This window comes from Primulina huaijiensis, chromosome 8 (genome assembly GCF_012295235.1).
Source record: "Primulina huaijiensis isolate GDHJ02 chromosome 8, ASM1229523v2, whole genome shotgun sequence".
In the NCBI taxonomy this organism is placed as follows: Eukaryota; Viridiplantae; Streptophyta; class Magnoliopsida; order Lamiales; family Gesneriaceae; genus Primulina; species Primulina huaijiensis.
The window spans coordinates 4,839,565-4,850,316 of NC_133313.1; the positions used below are offsets into that span (position 1 = coordinate 4,839,565).

Consider the following 10,752-nt stretch of genomic DNA (forward strand, 5'->3'; position numbering starts at 1 on the left):
TGAACTGTTGTATAGTTTAAAATATTAAAACTGTATCGGTTACTGCAAGTTATAATTTTCGGTAAAACGACAAACGATTGATCCATTAAATACCCTGATTATTTGAATCATTTAATTGCTGGGAAGGAAATTTTTAAATAAAATAAATAAATAAACACAATTACGTTGTGCTGCAAGGTTCCATGGAACAATAATAAAAAAAATGCCCAAAATATAAATTTAAACTTAATTAAGCAGGAATTTTTATATACAATATATTCGAATTACAAAATTGCAATTTCTTACAAAGCTGAAATCTCAAAAATGATCCCAAAATGGACAAAAAATGTCGAGAATCCCCCTTTCTCCCTTCTGAGTTCTGATCATACTTACACCTTTGACAAAGGGGGGGTTGTTCCTGATACCTCCCTACTATATAAAAATTATTTTACTGCAATGGCATCAACTTCAAGTCATATTACCAAATCGATAACATATACACACACACTATACAAAATGATTTATGTCCCCCATTGGTTAGCTCACTCGATGAAGGCCGAGCAAAATTTGTTCTCTAATTGCTAGAACGAAAGTGAATCGTGTGGGCTCGAGCGCTCCGAACATAGGCTCAAGCCAAGGCAGGGATGTGGCGATGGCGCCTATCCTTGTCGAGGCAGTCGAACCCCTCGACCCTCACGGCAGGATTGTCACCAAAACTTTTCTGGACGAATCTGCCTGATATGATTGGGATCGCACGTGGTGCGACTGTGGCGAGTTTCTCGTCCACAAAACGTGCATCTTGGATTAATGGGTTAGATACTCTCCTAGGCGGTGACCCCGGAAAAAATGGGGGCGACGAAGCTATTTGCGAGACAGATTGATCCGCACCACAATTACCCTGTTGATTCAAAACCAAATTATTTTTTCTCTCAGACTTGGCAGGCGAACTGATGAATCAAATGATAAGCGCCACTCGTATCAAGAAACAGTGTAAAGTGTGAAGATAAAGTTAAAAACAAACCTTTGCAAGAATGATATCCAGCACTTCGTTGGCAGCAGCTTCAGCCTCTTGCTGACGGCTTTACCAAAAACCCAAAAAAAAAAAAGGAAAAAAAATCAGAACCCATCACCAAGAAAAAGATAAAAAGACTAAAAATTAGAGGTAAAGGAAAAAGAAATTACCAAATATGCCATCTGCAGGGTGTCATAGGATAATGGTCATAAAGGGTCGTGTGGTTTAGGCCGAGCCGCCGAGGCTTGGGGCAAATTACAGTCTCTCTCCCCTCCACAGATCCTCCGCCAGAAACGGCGGCACTTCCTCTCATCTCTTCACGGGCGACAGAATAATTATGCTGAATAGCACAGTGATTCATTTTTCAAGATATTGAATAATTAGACCTGCCATAGCAAGAAAAGGTGGAATCTTGGTTACAAAATGACTTTAATAAGATATAAATATATAATAAAATATATTCGCTCTGGTTAAGATCCGGGCAAAGCGGGTAATGAAAAGAGCCGGCTGTGATTTTAGACTTGTTATTACCGACGGAAATACATATTATCTTTTGATTAAAAAAACATTGTATTTTATCTATAAAACGTATTTATTTTAAGATGAAAAACATACAGATCTGCTAGAAAAATCTGCAATTCAGTTTCCATCATTCTGAATTATCCGCCTCGTACTTGAAGTCAAAATAAATCAAACAAAATCTCGCGAAACAATATTTTGCTTGAGATGAAAAACAAACAGCTGTTTCAAATTTATCATATTGTTCAACAATATTTTGGACTTCAATAAAATTTTTCAGAATGAACCCATGTCATCATTCAAAACAGAACGAAATGGCGAAAATTCAGAAATTTATCACACAAAAACACACTAGAAATAAAAATACCAATACTAAAAAAATTCTAAAAACTAGCACACCTCCTAGCAAACATCCAAAAAACTAACAAAAAAATTATTACAACAGATAATAAAAAAGAAAATAAGAAAAAAGAGGCCAAATCTACCTGGCTGGAGAGCTGCAACGGATTATCAAGACTCTCCCTCTACTAATGGGGGATTTCACGGAGAAAAATAAAAGGTAAAAAATACCCCTAAAAAAAGAGAGAGAAAAGGTCACAGAAAAGGGTCGGGCTCGGGCAAGAGGAGAGGAGAGTGTGATGTGGGGTTTTTTTTTAAAAATATTATAAAATAATAAAACTATTGTAAAAATGTAGCAACTTCTCAAAATTTGTAAAACTAGTACAATCCGGGACTTACTGTCCCGGATTCAAATTTTTTATTATTATTTTTTTTTAAATTTTTTTAAAAAAAAAAGAATAAAAGGAAGATCGGCGATTGAATGTGCAAAACCGTCGCTATTGGCGACAGTTTAACAAAACCCGTCGCTATTAGCGACGGTGGAAACAAAACCAGTCGCTATTGGCGACGGTTTTATCATACACCGTTGCTAGTTGCGACGGTTGTACCAAAACCAGTCGCTATTGGCGACCGTTTAACAAAACCCGTCGCTATTGGCGACGGTTTTACCATACACTGTCGCTATTCGCGACGGTGGAAACAAAACCCGTTGCTATTTGCGACGGTTGTACCAAAACCTGTCGCTATTGCTAAGGCACGGATTCAAATTTTCCGTCACAGTCTGGCACGGATTCTGAGTCCGTGGCACAAACCTACGGATTCAATATCTCTTCATTTTATCACGGAGCAAAATTATTTCTTTCGATTACCGAACATCAAACATTCTTTCCAGCACCGGTCTTCAGACTTTTCTATTTAATTATTAGCGTAAGTCTTCTGCATTTTTCAGAATATTAAGAGGTAATTTTTTTTTGTTTAGTATTTTATATTGTTCGTTCATTATATCAGTTTTATGTTTTAAGTAATAACAATAGTTATAATATTAATTGTATTATTAGAATTGTAATACTGTAATTTAAAATTTTTGGAATAATAATAATTATACTTAATTTAATTATAATAATTATATTTACGTGATATAATATTATATCTACACTAATTACAATAGTTATATTTAATTTACGTGATATAATATTATATCCACAATATTTACTAACTATATTTTGTTTAATTACAATAATTATATTTACTTGATGTAATATTATATCTACAACAATTACAATAATTATATTTACGTGATATAATATTACAATAATTATAATAATTATATTTACGTGATATAATAATAAAAACTATACTTAATTTAATCCTAGTAGTTTTAAGTAATAATAATAATAACTATATTTAATTTAATTACAATAATTATAATATTAATCGTTTTATTGGAATTATAATATGTATATAAATTACGGACTTTATATTTACGTGAAATTTTATGTATAGTATAATTATATATTAAGAAGTAATTTTTTTTTGTAATTTTTTTTTATAATACTTGTTATTTATTTCAGATATTAGCATCGTCCGTTGATATTATTACAAGTTCCGTATAATTACGTCTGAGAAGGTAATTTAATTAATTTTTTTAATATTTTGTTTGTATTATTTATATTATATTAATGTAATTATAATTTTGTTCACTAACATTATATGATTAAGTATAATTTAATTAAATAGTATATTTTTAATGTTAATCGCGATATTAAAAAATAATTTGAATATTTAAAAAAATAATAAATATGATTTTTTGATTTTTGAAAATATTTCAAGGTTAGTATTTTTAATATAAATAATTTAATTTAATATAAGAATGAGTTATAAAGAATCCGTGATTCTCCTCCCTTTATAAATTGTGTCGATCGTGTAATTATCGGAATTCCTAATTTGATTTGATAGTTTTCTGCCGAATATCAGCATTTTAGAGAATTGTGCCGAGTCTCAGTAATTCAGAATTTGATTTGAGAGAATTGTGCTGAACATCAGAATTTGGGAGAATTGCGCCGAGTCTAAGTCGAATCTCTGTTTTTTCTTTCTATATTGAATAGTTTTATTTATATTATATCGGATAATGTTTGTAATTTATTGCAGATATTAAACTCCGGTAGCTGATTTAATTACAAATTCCGTACAACGACATTTGAAAAGGTAATTTCAATAATTTCTTACATTTTAATTGTATTCTAAAAAATGCAGAAGACTTACGCTATTAATATTCTGAAAAATGCAGAAGACTTACGCTAATAATTAAATAGAAAAGTCTGAAGATCGGTGCTGCAAAGAATGTTCGATGCTCGATGATCGAAAGAAATAATTTTGCTTCTAAGTTGCTTGGCTTCAGTGATAAAATAAAGAGCATCACCGTATTTCCGTTCACGGATATTGAATCCGTAGATTACTGCCACGGACTCAGAATCCGTGGCAGAGAGTCATGGAGAGGTTGATTCCGCGCCTTAGCGACGGTTTTTGGTAAAACTGTCGCAAATAGCAACGGTTTTTATTTTCACAGTCGCTAATAGCGACGGTTTTTGTATAAACCGTAGCTAATAGCGACCGAGCCACAATAGCGACGGGTTTGGTAAAACCGTCGCCAAAAGCGACGGGTTTTTTAAACCGTCGCGATTAACGACGGTTTTTGGAAATACCGTCGCCAATAGCGACGGGTTTTGTACAACCGTCGCCAATAGCGACGGTTTTGCACAATCAATCGCCGAAATCCCTTTTATGTTTTTTTTTAAAAAAAAGTTTAAAAAAAAATAATAATAAAAAATTTGAATCCAGGACAGTAAGTCCCGGATTGTATTAGTTTTACAAATTTTGAGAAGTTGACATATTTTTACAATAGTTTTATTAATTTATAATATTTTTAAAAAAAAAACGTGATGTGGTCGTGCTTCGTGGAATTTATACACGTGACTTGAAATGAAGCAGAACGATGAATTTAAAAATCAAAATAAAAAATTCACTGTCCAAATATTATTAAATAAAAGTAAAATATAATAATATTAGAATGTGGGAGACAACTCGAGCTTAATATATTATACTAAGAACTCTCAGTTAATTGAACTTTATTTATTTATATATATTATTATTATATAATATTATATTATATATATACTTATCTAAATATAGTTGAAAGAAAAAAATTTCAATTGTAAAAAGACTATATGACTGTTCATTTGCATAAATTATAAAAATTAAATAAGTTTCTAAAATGATATATTTGTAAAATTTAAAATGATATGTGATAACCCGCTTTTCCGCTTTTCCAGCAGCAGTTAGCATTTTCAGCAGCAGCTATCATTTTCAGCAGCTAGCAATATTCAGTAGTAATGGGAAAGTTCCAGCAGAAGATAGTAATTCCAGCCGCAACTAATATTTCAGAAGCTGACAATTTTTCAAGCAGACGTGTATTTTCCAGCAGCAGAAGAATTCAGTAGCGAGATTCCAGCAGATAGCTACTGATTTTGCTTATGACTTAGAACTGAAGCATTTAACATGGAATAAAGGCTGTTAATTGCAAATTATGACAGATTATGACCATTAACAACCTCAAATCTGTGGAATTGTTGCTACACAAATCTTGAGTTATCACTTGAAATTTGAGCTAAGAGAGTGCCTATTTTCGAGCTGTAAAATCTACTAGCAAGAACAAGCAGATTCCAGACTTCAACAACCGAAACTTCTAGCAAATTACAGTAAGTGGGCTTATGTATAAATATCTTGAAACCAGTTTGATGATTTCTGTTTTAAACCAAAGTATAAGTATTCTTGATTTCTGATATCTGATTTTGAAGCACTGAAACATAGTGAACTAATGGTAGGAATATATATTCTGAACATTCACTAACGTGCTCGGTGCTTGCTTACTTGTTAAATTCCTAATTTCTGTTCTGAATACTGATTCCTGATTACTGATCCCTGATTACTGATCCCTGAATACTGATTCGTGTTCTGAAAATATGAGTTTTCTGTATATTAGTGTATTACTGTTTCTGTTAAAAAAGGTTTCGAAAACTGAGAGTTATTCCCGCCCCCGCTTACTGAGTGACAACCATATCACTCACTCACCAAACCCATCTCAGATAAGAACGAGGAAGAAAAGTTAGAAAAAGAAGAGCATATTCAATTCTGGAGCTTGTGAAGAAGACCGTTGTTTATCAGTTATGATTTATGTTTTATTTCCGCTGCATCTGTTAAGACATTGTGTATTTGATTTTACATTTCCGCTGTAAAACATTAGTGATTCGATTTGTATCAGACAATGAATAATTTCGTATTATCATTAAAAAGAATGGTTTCTGAATTTTGTACTTCAGAGACTTGTTGTTTTCGAATGTAAATTTGTGAGCAACGCCAGTGTCGACCAACCCCGTCCCTGGGGCGTGACATGATATATTTGTAAAATTTCTAAAATGATAAGGATAGACATGTAAAATCAAATCAGTTTTTTTTATTATTAATATATATCTGTCTATATTTATATCGATATTAATATGAGTAAAGTTTTTTTTATTGTGAAAAGATAACATGATCTTTCATTCAAATAACTAATAAAATAATAAAGAAGATGTTAAAAGGATATATCTATGTCTATATCTATATCGATATAGATATAAGAAACATTTTTCGATTATGAAAAGTTCACATGACCTTTCATTTACATAACTTATAAAATACTATAGAAGATGTTAAAAAAATATATTTGTAAAATTTCTAAAATGATAAGGACATACATGTAAAATCAAATAAATTTTTTTATCATTAATATATACATATATAGATTTTTGATATATTGCACACACACCAGATATACTTATGTGAACACCGATGAGACGATCTCAGACGAATTTTTGTGTTACGACTAATTAATACAATTAAAAATGAATTTCAAATTCTCATTATATATTTTAACTATAATTTTTTACTCATATTATTGCAATTAAATATTTATTGAAGATTAATAAAATAGAGGTCTTAGGAGTCTATCCGACAAGTAAAGTACCAATTCACGATAGTGTCACGTACCCTTTCGTTTTATATATTTGCCCACTAAATAGATTTTGTCTCAAATTTTAGGGTACAATATTGGAGCGCAATGTTTTAAAAAAGTCAAATGTGAAACCATTTTGTCTTTGGATTTCAATTGCTTGACAAAGATTACAATTGATTTTTAAAAAACTCTGCGTCTAATCAAAATTAATCTTGCCTTAGACAATTAGGGAGGGAAAAAATCTAATTATTTTCGAATTATTTTAATTTTTACACCGAACGAACTTACAATAATTATTGTATACTTTATATTTAATTTATGAAAATATATTTTCATGAAAGAATAAATCAAATATGATATATTGATATTATCGTGAAGATAATATCTTGGTTAACAAATAACAAACAATAAAAGTAATTGAAAATATAAAATAGTAGTTTAAATTGTTTCATATTCAACAGAAAAGAAATATAAATATAAAGCTATCAATATTCATGTGTATCATGACATGCAAGAAAATCATTTATGAAAATTAGAAGAATATTTTTTACAAGGTTTTGTTTAATAAAAAAAAAAGGCAAAAACTTGTGTGAGACGATCTCACAGGTCGTATTTTGTGATACGGATATCTTATTTGAGTCATCCATGAAAAATATTACTTTTTATGCTAATAGTATATCTTATTTGGGTCATCCATGAAAAATTATTATTTTTTATGCTAAGAGTATTACTTTTATTGTGAATATCGGTAGGGTTGACTCGTCTCACATATAAAGATTCGTGAGACCGTCTCACAAGATACATACTAAAAAACAAATGGATTTGAACGATTATATTGTATTATATATTATTTGTATATTTAGTTAAAATAGTTTTGATATAATTGTACTATATAAAACATATTTTTACTTACTAGATGTATAATATTACGTGTACTCAATGGCAAGTATTGATTAAAAATCGTGGAAGATATGTTTATAGTAGAACATTTAATAGTCCAATTGAGTTGAGAAATTTATTGATTAGAAGTGGGCGAGGCTGTCAAAAGTTAGGTAGCACGTCCTTCTTCCAAGAAAATGTTTTGGTGGTTGTCAATAGCGAGTCGATGTTTTAAGTAACCTTTTAATTTTTTTCACGCACAATTTAGACTTTACCAAAAAAATATCTGAGTTATTATGTAAAACCCATTGTCCAAGTGATATCACAAATTATTTATTTTGTTATATGCTTGATAATATTACATTTTCTTTAGGAAAAAATTTATAAGTATATATATATAATTTATGTGGATTTATATTTAATATTTTAGTATTATGTTGGGTATTTATAATTTATAAACTTTTGTTAAAAAAATTGAGTTATAATAGTAGAGCTATTTATCATTGGAACAAATAAAGCAAAAAAAAAAAATTCAAATTTTGCTCGAAATCAATGGGAACATAAATTATCAAGAAAATATATCAGTTCTTGTTTTATCATCTATTGATTATAATAAAGCTAAAAAAATTATCTAGAAGTGATCATTATTTTGGTATTGATAACTAGGAAATGAAATGATGTAACAAAGATGTTTTTGTTTGTAGTTAATAAACTCTATTTCCAATTAGAGATGTTTTCTTATATATATAAAGCTAAACATATTATAATTTTTTTATTTTATCAGGAAAGCAATATATCTATAACGCATTGAATTTTTAAAAGAAAAGGTACAAAACAAGAAGTGCGAAACATTGGAGATGTTAGGGTTGAAGAATTTGATTTATCAAATTACTGGCAGATCTTGGACTAAGGTCTCCAATTTGTGCATACAATGTTAATATTATGGATCAAGTTCGAAAGACATATTTGCAAAAAAGGTCCATGTCAACCTTCAAGCTATGAATTCCCAAAAATAAAATTTGGAGTAAGCCAATGTAGGCGGTTCAATCCTTCATGGTTTAATGAATTTGGTGGTTTGTTAGAGTGTAGTGTAGAAAAAGATGATGCTTATCAATCAATACAACTAAGGAAAAACAAGCAATTAACAAATTGAAAGTGTAAAGATAGGTTAATATTCATGTTGGCCAGCATGAGAGTGAACATCATAAAGCTCGAATGAATTCTGAAGCTTTGATNAATCCTCTCATACTTTCGAGCCACCCTTCGAACAAGTCTCAAACAAACCTAAAGATTCTCAATTTCGTGTTCGAAAATGATGACTCAAGCCAAGACCTTTAGCAAACTCGAGCTCGAAATTAAGCAACTTAGGGATACCATTACGAGTTTACTTCATGACAAAGAGGAGTTGAAGGAAGCTAGAGATCACCTTCAAGTAAAAGTGGGACAACTCACTTTCGACAAAAAATTTGTGGAAAAGCAACTCACAGATTACGAAGAAGAGTTGCAAGAGTCACAAAAATATGGTCAAAAAACTTTTGTCACCTCCGAAGATTGGTGCAACCACTATCACACTACGAAATGATTTTGTGACCAACTTCAACAAGAATTCAATGCATATCGTCATGAAATGGGAAACTATGTGCAACAACTTGAGCTCAGCAACCAAATCTTGAGTGCCGAAATCACCGACCAACAAATTGCACTCGAGCACATGCAACAACTACTAAATGCACAAAGAGAAGAGGCTAACAAGGGAGTTAGGAGACGGAAACGTTAATTATTAGATTAAGCTCTCATAATTATTTTGGAATAAGAACACCCTTGTCCATATTTTTTTGTTTGTTTTTGCATCTCACTACTTTTGTTTCGAAATCTACCATATTTGTATTATAGGATTCAAGTTTAAATATTTCCTTGAATCAATTGAACTTGAACCATGGATCATTCGACATGTATTTAAATTTCGAATTTATCAATCATTTCATATTTACATCGAGTTAACTCACGTTTCGAAGACGAAACTTCTAATAAAGAGGAAGGGATGTGAAGATCTGAAATATTTCAATAGGAAGACCTGGATATGTCATATGAAATTTCAGCTCATTTTGGCACAACATTTTCGAATTCCATGCAATCATAATCTTGAAATTTGAATAAAAAATTTTCCTTCATTATTGACAATTTATCACCATTTTAATGACTAGTTTAAATCAAAATAAATCAGTCATTACACTACCTATATTAAGAGCAAAATAATGATAATTAAGAGGAGGTTAATGACCATGAATATGTGTTTTTAATTTGAGGTGAATGGTCATGAATAAGTACCATTAATAGGAGGTTAATAACCATGAATAATGACATTTACACATTTAAGGTGAGATAAATGACAATTAATGGAGTGACCCTTCACCTCATCCTTGCAATCCTATAAATAAAGGCTTTGGTTTAGTGTAAAACCACACCAAAAAATCCTCCAAAATCACTCATAAGTCTCAACCACTTCAAGAAAAGAGAAGAGGCTGCATTCGGCCATTGTAGTCATGTCCAAGTGCTGCCCAAATCGTGACTGAGGTGCTGCCCAAGTTCACCTGAATTGCTGCCCGTGTTCGACCAAAGTTTTACCTAAGTATTGGTTAAGTTCGAATTGTACATTTGAAGCAAGAGTAAGTTGAATTTTGCTATAACTTCATAAGTGAATTTTTGTACATATAAAGTTTGACATACTTGTTCTTTGTAAGTGTGCTTATATATATGTATATTCGATAAAGTTTTGCACATTTATTTTGTTTGGTAAGTTGGCTTTTGATATATATATTTATTTCTAAGTGGGTTTTCGCTATAATTTTATGTATACTGGCATTTCATATGTGTACTATTTGATATATATTGACATACTTGTTTTTAATAAGTGTGTCACACATTTGTACAAAAATAAATTATGTATGTTTCTTTAAATTCGATCGGTTATATA

The 10,752-nt window shown here is 30.6% G+C and overlaps 1 protein-coding gene across 1 annotated transcript; it reads right to left on the reverse strand.

Annotated features, from left to right (window-relative positions):
- Positions 1 to 264: 264 nt before the first annotated feature.
- On the reverse strand, positions 265 to 2,147 carry LOC140983120 (uncharacterized). Its single transcript, XM_073450032.1, has 4 exons — positions 1,996 to 2,147; positions 1,162 to 1,377; positions 1,001 to 1,058; positions 265 to 877 (listed from the first exon to the last, which is right to left on the reverse strand). The coding sequence occupies exons 2-4, from the start codon at positions 1,350 to 1,352 to the stop codon at positions 608 to 610; spliced, it is 519 nt and encodes a 172-aa protein (XP_073306133.1). The 5' UTR covers positions 1,353 to 1,377; positions 1,996 to 2,147; the 3' UTR covers positions 265 to 607.
- Between the last annotated feature and the right edge of the window lie 8,605 nt (positions 2,148 to 10,752).

Coding starts and splice junctions, on each gene's coding strand:
- LOC140983120 (XM_073450032.1), bottom strand. CDS start 1,352: ATGAATCACTGTGCTATTCAGCATAATTATTCTGTCGCCCGTGAAGAG. Junction 1,059..1,161: donor CCCTGCAGATGGCATATTTG/GTAATTTCTTTT, acceptor TTTTTGGTAAAG/CCGTCAGCAAGAGGCTGAAG. Junction 878..1,000: donor TGGATATCATTCTTGCAAAG/GTTTGTTTTTAA, acceptor TTGAATCAACAG/GGTAATTGTGGTGCGGATCA.